Source organism: Botryllus schlosseri, chromosome 5, assembly GCF_051294905.1.
Source record: "Botryllus schlosseri isolate E-star chromosome 5, Bs_hap1, whole genome shotgun sequence".
Lineage (NCBI taxonomy): Eukaryota > Metazoa > Chordata > Ascidiacea > Stolidobranchia > Styelidae > Botryllus > Botryllus schlosseri.
Window position 1 is genome coordinate 16,368,455 of NC_137240.1, and position 17,777 is coordinate 16,386,231.

The 17,777-nt window shown below is 42.3% G+C and overlaps 1 protein-coding gene across 2 annotated transcripts in view; it reads right to left on the reverse strand.

Annotated features, from left to right (window-relative positions):
- The window catches only part of LOC145439241 (uncharacterized), a 49,613-nt gene that overhangs the window by 8,005 nt on the left and 23,831 nt on the right, over positions 1 to 17,777 (reverse strand). For both annotated transcript variants that reach the window (XM_080316740.1, XM_080316741.1), the window contains 18 exons: positions 17,264 to 17,364; positions 15,667 to 15,735; positions 15,158 to 15,290; positions 14,544 to 14,616; positions 13,269 to 13,476; positions 11,321 to 11,471; positions 10,334 to 10,578; positions 10,150 to 10,273; positions 8,499 to 9,128; positions 6,931 to 7,302; positions 5,960 to 6,023; positions 5,762 to 5,899; positions 3,918 to 4,052; positions 3,744 to 3,850; positions 2,429 to 2,544; positions 2,288 to 2,368; positions 1,583 to 1,651; positions 1,421 to 1,517 (listed from right to left, as the gene is read on the reverse strand). In XM_080316740.1, the coding sequence (XP_080172866.1) occupies positions 1,421 to 1,517; positions 1,583 to 1,651; positions 2,288 to 2,368; positions 2,429 to 2,544; positions 3,744 to 3,850; positions 3,918 to 4,052; positions 5,762 to 5,899; positions 5,960 to 6,023; positions 6,931 to 7,302; positions 8,499 to 9,128; positions 10,150 to 10,273; positions 10,334 to 10,578; positions 11,321 to 11,471; positions 13,269 to 13,476; positions 14,544 to 14,616; positions 15,158 to 15,290; positions 15,667 to 15,735; positions 17,264 to 17,364 (2,913 nt within the window). The remainder of the gene's footprint in view (positions 1 to 1,420; positions 1,518 to 1,582; positions 1,652 to 2,287; positions 2,369 to 2,428; positions 2,545 to 3,743; positions 3,851 to 3,917; positions 4,053 to 5,761; positions 5,900 to 5,959; positions 6,024 to 6,930; positions 7,303 to 8,498; positions 9,129 to 10,149; positions 10,274 to 10,333; positions 10,579 to 11,320; positions 11,472 to 13,268; positions 13,477 to 14,543; positions 14,617 to 15,157; positions 15,291 to 15,666; positions 15,736 to 17,263; positions 17,365 to 17,777) is intronic.

Consider the following 17,777-nt stretch of genomic DNA (forward strand, 5'->3'; position numbering starts at 1 on the left):
ATTTCGAAGCCAACACATTATTGGGATTTCGTTTGTTGGTACTGGTGCTTGAAAATGCGACCAGAAACTGCTAAAAGTGAGAAAAATTGATATACTATAAATGCGAACCATTCAATATCACCAAACAGAGTTAAAAAAGTGGGTTTAGGAAGACTTTAACTGGAAACTGAGCAGTAGGGATGGTGTGAACCTCTGAAAGGTTCGGGTTCGTGTGAACGCGAACCTTTTTAAAAGGTTCTGTGTGAACGCGAACGTGAACCTTGTGACGTCACGTGACGTCATATTGCTAATTCCAACCCTACATTTCAGTGAGTGATAGCCTTGCAATACCTGGCGACGATTCGGGCCACATAATACCACAATGCTGAAATACATATTGATGTTTTAAACGTCTACAGATGTATCAACTAGGGCAATCAATTGATAACATCATCTCAGAAAATCAATTTCTTGCGTCGGTTTGCCACAATTTCGACGAGAACTTGCAAGGGAATATACGCTTACGCCTTAACGGTCAAGGTCAGACCGGACAATGTATTCGGCGTCTGAGTATTGCTAAGTTGATATAGCGCAGAGTGTAAAACGGGTTTCCCTATATTTGCTACCAATATTGCCCCTTTAACAAGTTATACAGCAGTAGCCAACATCCCAATCCACGGAGTTGGTTTTTATGATACAATAAACCTATGAAATCGAGATTGACCCCGTACGCCTGCTAGATTTTTTACATCGGACAACGATATCAATTTCATTGATTGATTGGATAAGAGTCATTCGTTGACAACCTACACTTAGTGTTTCGCTCTTGATGTTGTGTGATTGCGGGTCAAGCTCACAGCAGAGATGAGTCACTAAATATTCGCAAACGGAAAGCTGGATATTTCAAGCAAACAATTGTAACAAAGCAAGTAAAATATTTGAGATTGTCCAGGTGCATGCTCGTTTAGTGTTAATTTTTATATTGCCAGCGCCATGCATATACCTAGCCCACAGTTGAAATGCAATAAATTTCAACCAAAGATGATATAATGAAGTGAAAATTGTAATATATGAAATAGGTTCACAGTGCAGAACCTACCAAGGTTCGTTTGTGAACGTGAACCTCTAAATATCTGAGGTTCACACACAGAACGCGAACGCGAACCTCAGGTTCACACCATCCCTACTGAGCAGTCAACACAATGACTTGGACTCGGACTCGAGTCATAATACCATGACTCGGACTCGATACTCTGTTCGGTGACTTGGACTCGGACTTGACTCGGTGGGAATTGAAAATGACTCGACTTGACTCGAGTCAAAAATATAAAAGTGAGATTGACTTGTGACTCGGAGCCTTGTGACTTGGTTACAACCCTGCAAAAAAGTATCATTATATACAGTGTATACAGCAGGCCTATACAGTCCCAGACGCAGTCACCTGACTTCACAGCGGTAGTATACGCGTTATGGCCGACTTGCAGTTCGAAGCAGAACACGTCCGTGAACACGTCGCCGCTACTCGAGACCATGTTGATCTGGAGTGGCAACGTTGGGTAATGTTCGGTAAAATCGGGCGAATCTAGCATAGTGAAACACCTACCTTGAACATGCTTAGATCTGTGCGACTCACAGCGAAACGAGAGTAACTCAACAGCGTGCTGGCAATCACCTGAAAGAGGGCAATGATAATAATCTCTTCTGCGAAGACGCTATGAGCCTATGACCATGACGTGACTTTCTGGGAAACGAGAACGCTAGGAATATTAGACACAACGATGGAAGCGACACTGGCGTGGCGAGAGGGGACCTTTGCGACTTTAAATTCTAGGTGAGGGGGATTTGACGTAATATTTACTCGTTAATGTATATTGAACGCTCTCGTATTCGACATTTCATTCTGGTGACGTCATATTTTGTGATCCGATTGTTGGTATACAATGTTCTTTTGAATTCTCAACTAGTTGCTGACGATTACCCCTGACGAGTGTCAGCGGAAAATATCCGGGTTCATTTCAATATGAATATGCTGATCAATTGTATATTGAAGTTCTGTACCTCCAAGAAGCTGTTCAATATGTTTTGGTATTAATGTTCCGGTTGACGAAGCAATAAAATATCTCTCGCGCTTTCTTTCTGTCTCTTTCTCTCTCTCTCTCTTTCGTCTTGCATAATTATACTATAATCAAAGTGCAAGTATGTGCCTACAACTAGCGGACTTGATTAAACATTACTATATAAATTGGGAGTTGAAGGCAACATTTATATAAATATAGAACAGTGTTTGCAATGTCGTGCCTATACCGACCTCTTGTGGAGAAAGTATATTCCTCGACTTGAGTCCCTTTTTAGGAGAAGTCTTGTCATTTTCCACGCTGGGTGGCGAAATCTACAAAAACAAAAATCAATCACACATCGGGGCCGAGCGCTGAACCAAGCAAAATCTCACTTTCGGATATATCTTCATTAGGTTGTTCACGCTGAGCGCCACGACCGTATGATACCAAGGGTCGTGTTTCCCCAGTAATTCGCCCATTCTCACGTCACAAGCAGTGGGATGAATGCCTGAATGAACAAGTTTGATGATATCACCAGATTGTCGATTTTCAATCGCTTTTTGCCGACGAAGAGATTAAAAGGACGTTGTATATTGTTGTCCCTGATGTTTTTGCGGCATATACACCGACTCATGATAGGCCTACACATACACATGATCTGTGCATATGCATACCATGAGTGCATATGCCGCTGGACAAGGAAGGTACAGATATAGCCGTGTAGGGCTTTCTAAGTCTTGCACCACCTCTCCACGCTATTCCAGTAATGTATGAGCGCCAGGCAGGGAAAACATGGATACCAGTGTTACTAATCAGGTCTTTGGTCTGACCCGGCCGGGGATCGAACCCACGACCTGCCGATCAAGAAGCCGGACGCTTCGCCATTACGCTATCTTCAAACACGATAGATACAGTGACGAGAACTAAGGGGATTCTTGAACCAGTAAAATGGGGGAATACAAATACGGTGCTTTCAAACGAGGACTAGGCCTGTTCAATACATATTTTGAGGTAATCAAAGCGGTAGTCTGTGACGCTACTCAGGAGGAAGATGAAGTGGAGACATAAGTTTCTACTTGGATAAATGAAGCAAGGGTCGAACGGATATTGGTAAGATACTATGAATATCCCGGCGAGGAGACGATCAACTATGGACTTCACTTCAGAGAAGAGGTAGTCGTGATGCGGAGGATAGTGACATCGCAAGCACCGATTCCTGATACACACTTACGCTTTCACCTCCATTCCAATGGAAGTATTGAAATGCACAAACGCTTACAGAGATATCCCAGAGGATGAGTAGGCACTGATTTCGTGTATCCCACAGGAAACAGTAAATTGGTGGTATAAGCCTACATGTAAACAGAATCTACTACATTCCTCGAATATATCTCCATAGAGAATAGTGTGCTTGACGTTCTTATCCATTGGATATGGTGAAAACAAAATTTGGTACCAGAAAGTGTCGATATAATGTATTGGTTTGCACCCTACGCTAGTGTGAAAGACTAGCAAATATAAGCCTATTTCCCACCATTGCATTTGCAGTGTGGCTACGATCAGGAACACAATGACACGTAAACTTCGCCCCTCATGCCTGCGTACATTCGTTCATGCATATTACGTATATTCATTCAAGTCTCATGCGCCATAGTGACGGAAAAACAACTGAGTGTCCTGGCACTGGAGATTCAAATATATACTGACCGCTCAAAATATCATCTTTGGCTGCACAGCTGTTGGCGGAAACAGGAATAAAAAAGATGCGCAGATCAATGTGATGGAAAAGTGGAGCCCTGGTCATCAGACGTCTCCTATCAATTACAAAGTTTCTGCTGTGAAGCTCGGCGCGCCAGTATAATTACACATTTCGCAACCCACCTCAGTTCGTAATACGCTCTCGATAAGTGCCCCACGGTTTTGTCGTTTCCTACGAAAATTAACTTTAGAACTTTTTTATAGACCGTTCTCTCCTCCAGGTCATCGCTTACGGATATTCTACCCCGTCTGCTCGCCCTGAAAGCAAGAGTGAGATGCATTGTCAGCAAATATTTTCAGGAATATCACATGAAGATCTCATGCCTTTCGGCTGTTTCGCCTATCCCCGCGCAGCAATATTTATAAGTCGGACTTCGCCCGTAGTGACCAATTGACCGTGCGTGTGCGAAATATCGTGAAATACAGCCGTCATTCGCCGGCGACCAAGATTTCGTCACCGGACATGTGACGATCCCGCGTGGCCAATTAATTTCTGTGCATTGTGCACACTCGTTGTGAAGCAGATCTGATCATGTAGGCCGACCTCGCGAATTGAATAGTACCGCAGAATGTATGACATTGCCGAAGATCTAGACATGATAAATTGTATAGCATATATGGCTATATATATACTTCATCAACAACGTGTTTGTACGACTTTGGAAGGTTTGACAGATATGTCGTTGCTGCCATGCTCCGTGACACTTAACCGATACATAATCAGTTATATTGACACCAGATTTATTACCTTTTGTGAGATATTGCGATACCACGATTTATTCTCTGATTCCGAATTGATTAGTAGATCTGTTACTCCAACTTAAAATTCGCGTCCCTCGCAAACTATTTACCAGGCTACATTGCACACTGTACGGGACATGAGGTCGCTCGATGTAATTATAGAGTTACAGCAATTTGTAAGGCATCCGGTAAATTTCCACACAATTGACCATAATGCATACAACTGGTAGGTAGTCTCGATTATGCGAATGGGTAATCAAAACAGAATCGATTATTACCAGAAAACATTTACATTTATTTAAAACTCCATCAAGTATCGCAGCAATCATTTTTGATTGCTTTAATGATGCGGGAATTTCGGTGGTAGTTATTGTGGACTTTACGCAATATGAAGGTACCTCGATCCACCAAATAAAAATGCTTCCCAGTCTTTGTACCACGCACTATGTGGATAGTCATCGTAGATTGCCACGTCCTTGACACATATAACAAGACCACACCGAACTCACAAACACGGTGTCGGTGTGTGTATGATTACGAGCTTTGTCTTAGGACGCAATAGTCGACAGTCTTTCAGTGCTCGTGGTACACAATAAGCTGTTCGACATGATATATACTGAATCAACGAGAATTGCGGAATTATAAATATGATTCGACGTATCAAAGTGTAGTGCAAAAGGGTTGTATGTTGGCCACATCATCAAGTTTGTGACGATTGAACCTGAAGCCGCCTATGTATAAACACAGTTCAGCGAACGGTACATCTTTACAATACACTGCAGCGCAAATCAAATCAATCAGTGGAAATAACCTTCGGCGTGCGGTAAATATAGTAGTCTCTGCGAAATCGAAAATCATGGCGTACTATTGAAATCATTCACGTAGCGGATATGTAACAGTCGCCAACAACCGATAATGTAATTAATGAATGCATGTTTTTTTTGAAACTGACAGCGTTGGTTTCAAAAAAAAATGCTTCCAGAGCTTTCACTGGAATGCGGAGTTTCCCATCCCACCAGCGTCGGTTTCAATGTGTTGTTTACATTTACATGCGTATAAAAGACATGGGATTCGGCACATCACTATTAGAACTGGGGTTGTGTTTAACACAAAAATCAATTTCAGTGCTTTGTTACTGACCACCTCGGATAGCGAAAATTCGATTAGCGCACATTCATGACTAACACTGACATCGGAAGGGACAGTGACAACAAAAAACCTCTCACCGTAAAGTTTCCTTCAGTGCAAATTTGACGCCCCCTATACCGAGATCCTCCTGCTCTCTGCTCTGCGAATAGGACGACGCCGTTCGCCGTCTTATCACCTCCTCTTTCTCGCCGTCGGCCCCGATTCCGGAATCGATCCTGTCGAGTACAAATTCGTATTCCGGATGCGAAATTTCAATGAATCACCCTTCGTACAACCTCCGCCGCGTTTCCTCGTCTTCGTCTTTACCCGTGGAGTCGATCGATAAGCGTTTCCGAAACTCTGCAATGTATGTCGCGATTATGGACAGTCAAATTCAATAGTTTTATCTTGGCTTGGAGCTGAATACGAATTAAGCACACAGTGGTATAGTAGAGCGCATATGGTATGCTCGAGACCCGCAGAAATGCCCCTTCCTAGACTTGAGTTGCATAAGAGGCTACATACTTCCGATGGGTATGAGCGCAAACTTTTTCCGTCGCCGCAGTTCCAACAAGATAAAAAGTATTAGGTTTGTTTATGCGCGCGAAATACCGAGTTGACCATCAAGTTATCCGATTCCGTCCTGAGATATCCAAAAAGGAACAAATCGGATGCATAACTACAAAGCAAGTTTCCCAATTGTTCCCATGCCTAGTTCTACGCAGAAGAAAATACTTGGTATTAGTGGAAGTAGTCGGAAATGAAAGACATTTTAGTGAGATGTGTAAGTATAGGAATATCCTACTTAAGTATACTCCGAAAATGTTGAAGTACTTTCTTACTGACCACCAGTGTTCCCTCTAAGCTGCGCGCGCACTGCTGACAAAGTCGCCGCGCACAGACAAAAAGACGAAGTGATGACTTTTTGTTTTAGTCGTTACGCACTGTCGTCCATGGGACCGCGCGGTGAGTTGGCGCGTGTGCGCATACTCGTGAGAAATTAGAGGGAAGATTGCCTGTGTAGATAGAGCCAGCAGTACGTTCAGAAGCCCAAAAATTTTCACCAATGAAGTGACGACACCGGTACATGGTGACGTAACAAACGAAATTGATGCCATAATGTTCAAATGATTGAGAGGGACCGGAGCGTCATTATCATGCCACTATTAAAGAATACGTGTATATCATAACTTGGGCTTCTTAACTTTTTACTAGTGTCGTGAGATAGATCGATGAGATGGACAATTAAATCTTAGGTCCGACGTACCGATGTCGAGTCCGGCCGACTGAGAACGATGCAACGAATTCCTCGAATCCGCCATCAGCTCTCCGTCGCTTGGCTCTTGCTGCTTCGCCATCTCCATCATCTTGTCCTCGATCAAAAACTCGTTCCCGAATATGCTCAGCCTCTCGCGGCTGGGCAGCGAGCGCACGCTCAGGTTGAGAGGCGACGGGAGAATGTCCTGACCGAGAGTGTGGCGCAGTTTGTCGCGGTTTTTCTTGGGAGAGCTGGACGAGACGGTGCCGAACTTGCTTTTCTTTTTGCGCGCGATCTTGGTCTCGGACGACGTACGTACGCGGAGAGAGTTGGATTCGCCTGTCACGTCGTCGGAGGTCGTTGACGACGAAATGGAGGTCACTGAAAGGCGGGGACGTTTCGTCATGTGGGTGATGCGCGGTGCGACGCAAGTAAACTCCGACAACAACCAACTTAAAGTTGTACAAGCACATATACCAGCACATAAATAATCTGGCAGATCAGACAAGCTCGATAATCCTGAGCTTAGAGTGTAAGATGCGAAACCAATAAGACCGTGATTTCGGATAGCAACATACGCACTTGAAAATCCATATGCTTCCGAATTTCCAAGTCTAGACGATACACGTATCAGATATATGACCAGCGGTATGCACATTATATCTATCGTTCGTATTCTTCACAAAATTATGTGATCATGCGAGACGAGATTACCCACAAAACCGTGTTCCTTCAGGAACAGTCACCATGGAGTGTTGTTACCGACCGAACGTGTTGATAGGGTGTATCACAAAAAATCACCCTTGAACAAAACAAAAGATGATGTCACTGACTCCAATATAGTAACTAGAGCCCGACCGATTATCGGTTCGCCGATAATATCGAGTCGATATCACACTTTGGAAGAATTATCGGTATCGGCCATTAGAGGTGAATATCGGCAATATTCGTGACGTCACAACATGGTGGTAGGGAGTCAGAAACCTACAATCCTTGACCGCTAGACTGGGAATATTGCTGTATTTCATATAGCTTGCACTTTCAAAGTGTCTAGATGCAGCCTTTCTAGTTTATTTCATGCTCCAGTATGACAATGGCTGGAAAGCTGTCGATATAAATGCTCTGCAGTTTTGAAAATGTGCCTTTTGAGGTAGATTCTTCCTTCTTTGAATATCGGCTGAATATATCGCTGTTATCGGCGAAGGTGATAGATATCGGTTTTATCGGTAGCAGCCCAGAAATCCAATATCGGTCGGGCTCTAATGTTAACTAATGTTGTTGAATTTGTACTACGCATATTGTTATTATAATCTATATTCTATGATATAGGAATTAGCTATTGATATCTATATATTTGTATGATGCAGGTCTGCATCGATGACATATAAGTTGATGAAAGTGCTGGATCGCCTCTGTCATGTAGTCTAATCCGTATATTAAATATACCAGTGCACGAAATATATGATAATAATTCCCCATAGTAGTAACCATAATAGACGTGGGGTATAAAACCTGTGACGTGATAAGGGTCACTATCACGATTTTACTACCCTTAATAATAAGACGAAGGCGCTTACTCGAATCGGATGAAGACAGCGTGTTGAGTTCTCCGTCACTCCGCAATTTCTTTCCCGATCGCTTCTTCTGCTTCACAAACCGCGATATCCTGTTCAGAGTCTTGTTCTCAGTTTTAGACGACCTGCGCCGCGCCACCATAACCGGCTTTTGCTCCAACCCGTTATTACTTGGCTCGTGTTCCGTAGGCGTCACCTTTTCGGGTGCATGTGAGATTTCCACCTTTAGGGGTGGAGATTCAGGTGTGATTTCCAAGTCCGTATCGATCGGCGGTACGCGTATGTGCGGCGACAGCGGAACGCCTGAAAGTCTTTTATTTACGGCGTCTCTACTCTGCTTATCAAACACGAACGATTTCCTCTGGTCTACCGACATCGACCTAAGTAACATCGACAGATCGTCATATTCCGAATCGAAACCCTTTTCTAAGAATTCCTTCCAGAAGTCATCCTCGTCGGCATTGTTCTCGGGCGCGTCCGGCTCGGCGCAAGTAGATTCAGGCTTGCTGTCGTCTTTATCACCGGAATCAATCCGGAAGGAGATGTTGCTCTTTTCCTCCGCTGACGCATCCTCGTCGTCTATTACGCCGCTGTCTCTATAAGCGTCTTGGTCCTCGTGGAGAAGCCTGGAATCTGCGACCAAAGTTGAACAGTAACTAGAAAACTCGTATCTTTCTAATTTGATTCGAATTAGAATTATAGCTACACAGTTTTTCCCGAGTCAGATTGGAATTAGAGTTATAGAATTCGGGAGAAATACAACAAATATGCAGTTCAGCTCGTATCAGAATGATAATTCCAACTGGAATTATCTAATTGTCCAAGTCTTCTGTTACACAACAGACTGCTGTTCTGAATGATTATTACGTAACTGCGCGTTTTCGTACGTGTCTCTTTTTAGTAATGAGTAGTGAAATCAGCTTCTAAAATACGTTACGTCTTCTATAGTTTTAGTATAAGCTTCCAACCCCGTTGCTGCGATATTTGAAATTTGATTGCGGAAATTAAGCTTGACTAAGCCCCAAACACTATCCGTCAGTTCTCGGGAAGATTATTGTTCACAAGCGACAATCCACACGGAAACAACTAACCAAGTTTACACATCACTCGACTCATCGCAAGTTCGCGGTTACTGCTCATTCAACTATTTTGATTTTATTGTACTAAGACCAGCGAAAACGGATATCCCGTAACGCCTCATCTCTTTCGCCTATCGTGGATTAGAGTGCCATAAATAGTCGGATATAGGCAACGCGAACGCACATTTGTAGATTTCAGAGTCAGTATACCGACACACACATACCTCCGTCAGAGTTCAAATCCAGTGGGTATTCACTGCTCAGTCTATGTATTTACTGCAGTGTTTTTTTATAACACAGACCCACATGTAAAAGTACTGAATACCCATCATTTACAAGGTACCAGAATTGTGGCGAACAGCACGAGCCAACAATACGTCATACACCCCTTTAACAGGGAATCGCGTAAATATAAAAAATATTCGACCAACTTTGGAAGAAAAGTGCATATCGGAATGACCAATAAATGTAGATTCTTTTCGGCAATAAATGAAAATGGGAAATGGGAATACCTTTCCCTCCCAATACCCGGAAAGAAAGTATGAAGGAGTCAACGAATTCAAAAACCAGTTTACCTTTTCTCGAAAAGCTGCGCTTGGCGCCTAGTTTTTTTTCCTGCACGTACTGCTTAGCGGTGTCCCGCACTAAATCGTACAAGGTGTCAGAGATATCGTCGTGCGTGAACGATCGCGTGGATATCTGCGACACGAAGATGAAGTAAAGACCTGAAAACTGGCATCAGACTCACGAAAGTCGCACCTTTGCCCCTATCAGCTCCGCGAGGCTTTCGCCGGACAGTGAGGAAAATATCGAACTCCTGTTTTCAGGCCCGGTCGCGGAATACGTGTTTCTTCTCGGGCTGTTCTTGGTTGGCGAAGGGAGTAGTCCGGAGAAGGAAGCGGAACTGTCTCGTATGCGGCATTTGTCGTGGATAACGTTCGGGCGGCGTCCTTGGGACGTTTTTGGCGAGTTAGAATCGTGATCAGGGGATCCGACTGCTTTTCCTGAAATTATTTTGCCAATAGAATTCGATAAACGAAAGCAGCGATGGTCATAGTATATATTCAGCGCTTGTACGTCGTAAATTCCTACTCAATCACAAGTAGAAGTTGATATTTCTATAACGAATCAGAGCTACTTCAAGTGGGAGTAAACAGAAAGGTGTGAAATTACTCAAAATAAGTAATATCGAAAAGTATATGTCGAGATATCACATAGTTTTTGCAGCTAAGCGAAGATGGTTGATTTGGTAGTGTTGGTCTTGGTAGTGTTGATTCCCTAACGGCCTAACCTCACCTACGAATGTGTGCTATATATGAATTGTCTAAAGAAAATGCCTGTTTCCAGAAGTCGTATCAACGGGGTAAATCTGTGTTTTATCGGAATAGCCCGGATTCAAGATTCGGGAATCTAGATGTAACAATGCAACCGTCATCTCAGTGCCGTAGTTTTTTCACCAATGCATGATTCTGATTACGTTACCGCTATCAGCACTCGCTAATGCATTATATTGAGGCAGCGGTAATTACACCTATGATCATTATCACAATGAAACGGCGCACGCACGCTATAGATAGGATACACAGAGAGAGGACGTGTAGTTTCCGCCATGTTTCCCGCAAGTCACTCATCAATTCGCGTTAAATCAATGTCATATGCTCAAGTCGGCAAACAGTGGAACAAAATTCACAAATATAACAACAGCAGTATAGCATATGCGATTTATAAGATATATTAATGCAGCACCTTCACTTAAATCTGAAAGCGCGTCCGAGAAACCCTCCAATTCCAACCGGAGAAAGTCTTGCGCCTCTCTGTAGCTACGTTTCATGGAAGCCTCTTCCATTATCGCTAACACTTCGAAACACTTCTCCCGGACTATGTCGTCGGAAATAGCCTGCAACGTAAAGATGTGTGTGAATATCACGTTGAGTGGGGTATAATAATCGCCAGGATTTGATTTGAGAGTTCAATCAGTTAACATCTGTTATGATGTTCTAAAAAAGGATTTGGTTCCAAGCATCAAATTCCCTTCTAGAAAAAGGCGAGGAAAGAGACCTATTTCTCAATTCGATGCCGGCTTAACGCCTGGTACTTCAATTTTGAGCATGGGGTATTCGCGATTGTTCACATTTCAAATCGGTGACAGACAAGATGTGTTATGCAGATGTTCTTAACGTGTACCGTATAGGCTACCTGTGGTATCAGTATAACATCTTAATAAATTGCGGTGAATATCACGCTGACGTAGCCGGCATATCACGAATGACTGAGGGATTCGTATTTATACCTCAGACAACGACTGTTGCACTATTGTTACATGTGTGCAGTCACGAAACTGGGAAAACGTGCCATATTACATATGGTAGTCGCGAACATTCCGGAATCCATATCGTTGATCTCAAAATAGAGCAAAGTTTTTCCAAAAATATATACTGTAACTCCTGATTCCTGGGAACGGTTGGCTTGTCCTTGGCGTTGGCACTGTCTGGATTACTAACGCCATATCTACAGACCTACAGCAAGGCCTAGCGATGTAAATGAATCGTTATTGTAGTGTTGTGAAATTCTCAATCACAAAACTGCCGTCTCGTTCCGGCGACAGATCAACATTTGCGGGTGATAATTCTCGCGTGGTAATGATCGATATTGCGCGTTTGTGTTCGCGTGCACTGCACTGTCTGAATCAAAACAACTGTCATGGTACGACTGTAATTATTCAGTCTTTGGACTCTGAGATTCTACGAACATCGACGCATGATTTCGCGTAGAGACCATCAAAATACCAGAAATGCCGTACAACGTACTAAATATAACGACGAAATGTATGAGCATATTGACTTGAATCGGACGGATGAGCTCATTTGACGAGCTTGGCGTCCAAGGCAGTACCATAGACAATGGACATAAATGATTAAATGAATCATATGCCGTATAAATGGATCGTATTCAAAATATACGGCGTAGAGCTGCACGCAATCTTATACGCTGCATATACAATGGGGACGATATATTTGCACGTATTTTCATCGTGTGCATCTATCAGTCTGTGTGGTCTCTCGCGTATCGTCAAAGGCGTGTAAGAGTGAAGTTTTGAAAAAAAACAGCGCTTCGTGTAAAATTCTAAAACTGTAACTGATATTGTAACTATATCATTGAAAAGCTATTTTATGGAATAGACGAAAAAGAGAATTGTATTGCCGCACATACACCAGACATTGTTCGCAAGCTGCTGAAATGAGCTGCGCATACCCTGTAAGTATACATTATACACATACAGAATATATCATATCCAATGATTTTGTGCATATTAGACATAGCGTAGGCTTCAGCGTAACGCACAATAATATAATACACCTTACGCGATTGTGAATGTAAATCAGATAGATATCGAATGTAAAGATAAATCAGATAGATATCGAACGTAAAGATAAATCAGATAGATATCGAATGTAAAGATAAATCAGATAGATATCGAATGTAAAGATAAATCAGATAGTTGTCGTTATAGAGATCAAATATAGATGTCTATGTCTATTTATGTGCTTCCTGTTATGTTATGTTGTACATCAAAGAACCACTGTTCATTTCAAGACGCCTGCAGATGCCAGTGCTCATTTAGCGGACAGTTTCGAGCATATCGCATCTAGCAGACAGCAAGAATCGATAGGGCACCGACAAAACAGCGACATACCCTCAAAGTTTGATCGAGAGTGATCATGTCGCAACACCCGTCTCCAAACACCGCCTCGAAAACGTGCTTGATCAGAAAGCGATGCTTTTCTACGTCCGCCGACAATTTCGAGCTGGCGGCCTGCGACAGCTTTAGCTTTCGGAAGGACTCTTTTAACGCGTCCGCGTCAGCGAGGTCCGAATCGATCAGGACGAAAGTTTCCGAGCTCCTGAACGCCAGAGAGGAAATTTCGTGGCGATATTTATCGATGCAAAACATTCCTTGTTCAATATAAACCTGATTTCATAGATGTTCAATTGACAGTAAAAGTCGTAAAATACATTGTGGAAGCCCTACTGCACAAGGTATAATATAATTGACGCGACGGTGTAGTCGGAGGGAATCCCGCTCTACCCTATTACAATCTTGGAGTTGGGAATGGTGGCGCCATTTTTCTTTGTCAAACAACAACGTACTATACACTCTCTGATATATCATCCTTGCTACCCACATAACCTGGTCTGATAAATATTCCCAATCCGGATATTTCATTTGATTCATCAACTCCTTTTTCGGGAGAGGCCGTTCACACGTTCACTTGGGTGCCTTGGAGTCGACTTTCATCAAAATACGCCAACCAAGTCTGTGCCTAAATCAGGAGTTTGTGTACCATCTAAAAATAGTACATTGAGCTTATGCGCTCTCTTTGCCCCGATTGTTCGAAATTTCATGCCGGTGACGTCATAGTTTATGATACGATGGTTGATCTACAATGTTCTTTCCAATTCTTAACTAGTTGCTGACGATTACCCCTGGCGAGTGTCAGCCGAAAATAGTCGGGTTCATTCCAACGTAAATATACTATTCAAATGTATATTGAAGTTTTGTACCTCCGAGAAGCCCTCATTTGTAATTGTGGAAAAGATCCTACATATCCGATAACACACAACGTAAAAATCTTTGAAAAGCGCACGATTCCCGTCAGCACACCCAAGCGCGTGTTAAAAAATGACCAAATAGCCTATGAGTCTATGATCAATCCGTTGCACGACTCCCTTCTTGTGCCCGAACGAATACAATTACGCAACAGACGATTGGGAAATACGTCAGCAATGCATATACCTGCGGGAACGACGTAATCATGCAGACAATGAATATTAGCTATCATTCATCATGCGCGTGCGCAATTATCGATCATTCAAAGGTACCGCGATACGAAAACACCTTTTAAAGTACATCGCGACATGATAATGTTCAACATTTTGAGGAAAGTATGATAAAAGTAATCAATCTTACGGCATTTTCGCAGACAGATGGGACGGTAGGGTTAGTTCACAGTCTTGCAGGAAAATCATCCGGTAGAAATGTCCTGCCACGCAAAAAGGATACACTATTAGACATGCACGCCACGAGATATGATATACTCTTCAACTCAAGCTCAGTCATGTTCATTTTCATTAGAACGATATAATTGGTATAGCTGGCGTTACTCTAGACTCGTACTTGTGTGCAAGTTACAAGGGCAAACAGAACTTGTTGTTACCAAATTTTGCTTTTACAAGCAAGAAAGCAATATTTGTCACCCGAAAGTGTCGATAGCCTGATTGGCATCCTACGCTATGGTGAATACGCAAATTTTCCAAGTATATTTACAATGTTTGTTTTCTATTGTTGATTTACAGTAATAATATCATCAATGGATCATATCATAAAATTCGCGTGGACAACGCACTTACTCTACTCGGTCACGTGATCGTGACACAATAGCCCGACAGATTACGCAACGAAAATACAAGGTGCATGACACGAATGCATTGCGCATGATGACAAATTCGCGACAATCATTTTCGCAAGGGTGTCATTAGCCCTGACCTGTAGTTGCCGTAATGGGTGAAAAGGCATGACTCTACCTGGCGATTTCATTTCCATGTGTATCATGTCCAGCACTTCTCTGACTGGGTGGGCGACATACGTCGGCCATATGTAAAATTGTTCGAAGGTGGAGTAGCATTCTTGCAGCACTTCCAAGGGCGTGTGCGGACTCTGGTGAAGTATGAATGGCCAGTCTTAAAAATAGCCTAACACAACTCAAATAAATAAAAGAAGTTCTTTATTATGTGTACCATATATAAGTAACGACGTTTTTGAATTAGGAGCAAACTCGCTACGGACTATCGACACAGGACTCCAATAAACCGACAACCACTAGTAAGCAATGAGGCGCTGTCACGGAAGTTGAAGGCGAGGCCATAAGGGTTGAGAAGAGCCGGAATCTACAAGCGTCTGCATTTTAATACTGACATTAAATAATAGAAATCGAAAACTCCTATGACTCAATACCATGCATGGTGACTATATTTGCCGCTACAGCGTATATGGAAATAGCAGTTGAGCAGTCGCTCTTCTCGGTGACTCATACCATTATCAAGGTTTCGCATAAGATGTGTAATGTAGGCAGTATCTTCGCTTCGTCTCCATCTTCGATTATCTGAAATCAAAGTATTGCTTGTGATACATAGTACAATGATATGTAGCGTCGGTTATAGGAAAGGAAATTATACAAAACTAGTAAGTTTGTAGGTCGACACCATCGCGGTAACCACGAGCAGCGTCGCGCGCAAAGTACGAAGACAAAACAGCCGCCCCGTGTCAGAGAGATACGCTGAAAACTTTAACCCTTTTTTATCTCCCCCTGAACTAAAATCGGCATTTCTCAGCATTTAGATCAAACGTCCCGTCATCGTAAAGGCATAGTTGTTGATTATCACGATTTTATCATGAATAACATGAATATTAGCATGAATATTAGCATGAATATTCTCATAGTGTAACATGGGATTGTGAGTAGGGACTATATAGTGGTTTACAGTGTTTCAACACAAGTTCCTCCTTACCATCTGATCCACGTAAGCTGTATTTTTAAAAAAGCCTATAGAAGTGAGCCATGCTACAAAGCGGCAGATACGGAATCATAACAAAAGAATATAGGCCACTATGAATACTACAGACAAACAAACAAAAACTCCCGCATTTGTGACTCAATAATATAGAAACGCTTGTGACACACGAAGAATGATAACAATTAGTACGTTAAAAAGACACAGATTGCAACGAATTTGTTGTTAAAGTGGGTGGGTGAAAGTCTTCCTGCTGCCTAGTAATGAAGATGAATTGACGCATTAATGAGATATCTCGCGTCATACTACGGTGCAAGCGATGACAACGTATTGAGACTGGCGCTCATTACAGTTACGCATCGTACGCAGTTGGATGTGTGAAATGCACTAATCATTTTCTGTTACCCATGGCCACTATCACTACGCTAGGCCACCGCGAAGATTTGTATATCGATACCAATATTCGATACAAATGCATTGTGTGCATGTTTTAAATTTGCATACGGAATATGATCAACATACGGAACCGAAGCACAACCGACATCGACTCACGATGCCTGCATATTTATTATATCTGGGAACGCGGAACCGATATAACAGTGTGAAGTTATCTCGTTGCGCAAAATTGAAGGTCAAGAAGATAGGCATAACGCGAATTATCGTAAAGAAAATCAAAAGTGGCAGTGTTTTTCACACATGGAGCTATAATTATGTTTTACATAATATTGTAATGTACAAATGAGCTTTGGAATAGCTGATATCTATCATGAAAATGGTAATATCGGTGTGGCAACCGCTATCGCTCAAAACATTGAAAATGGTGATAAGATATGTTGTAAAATGTCTTGGTCTTACACGAGGGTCACCACACACTTTTTTCAAGTTACAATATGACGAGACATAAAAATGGGAAAGTTATACAGATAATACTGATCCCCCGGTACAGGTTAACTTAAAAAATTGACCGTTTTGGTTGTCTCATAATAGCCTAACATTTAGGACAAAAAGAGAGGACGGATTGCGAAAAAAGGGGCACATGGATATGTTCTTTAACGAAGAGCATTTTTATCGTGAATGTACTCTTCGCGAATCCAATGGAAAAATAGTGTTTATTCTTACCTTCTTCGCGACCTGTGTCAAGCATTTGATAACTGCTGCAGACACCTCCGGCCTCGTCAAGATTTTGTGTCGAACTTCCCAGTAACTCACGCTTTCGCCGACTGAAAATGAATCATCATAATGTATAAAACTATACCTTATAATTATACGTACAGTCTTTAGCTTTACGACATTGATCAATACATGAGAAACTCGAGTATTTATAAGTCCAACACAAACTACCGTTGTCAGCAAACGTATAGTAACGTCACATGTAGGCCTGCATCGTCTACAATTCTACAATCATGTGTAGTCCTTTGGAGTGCATTGTACATCCGTTATATGCAAGACGTAACATATTTTCAAACAGGACAGAGCCAAAAATGACGCATCGGTACATCGACCTTTGGTGAAAAACTTTCCAAGATTATATCTGTGCAAAACTTAGGTAGTTACCAGTTCAGTCATGGGTTGGATTCCAACTTGAGCCAATACATTGTTGGATTATCGCGGAACAAATGAGTGACACCTACAC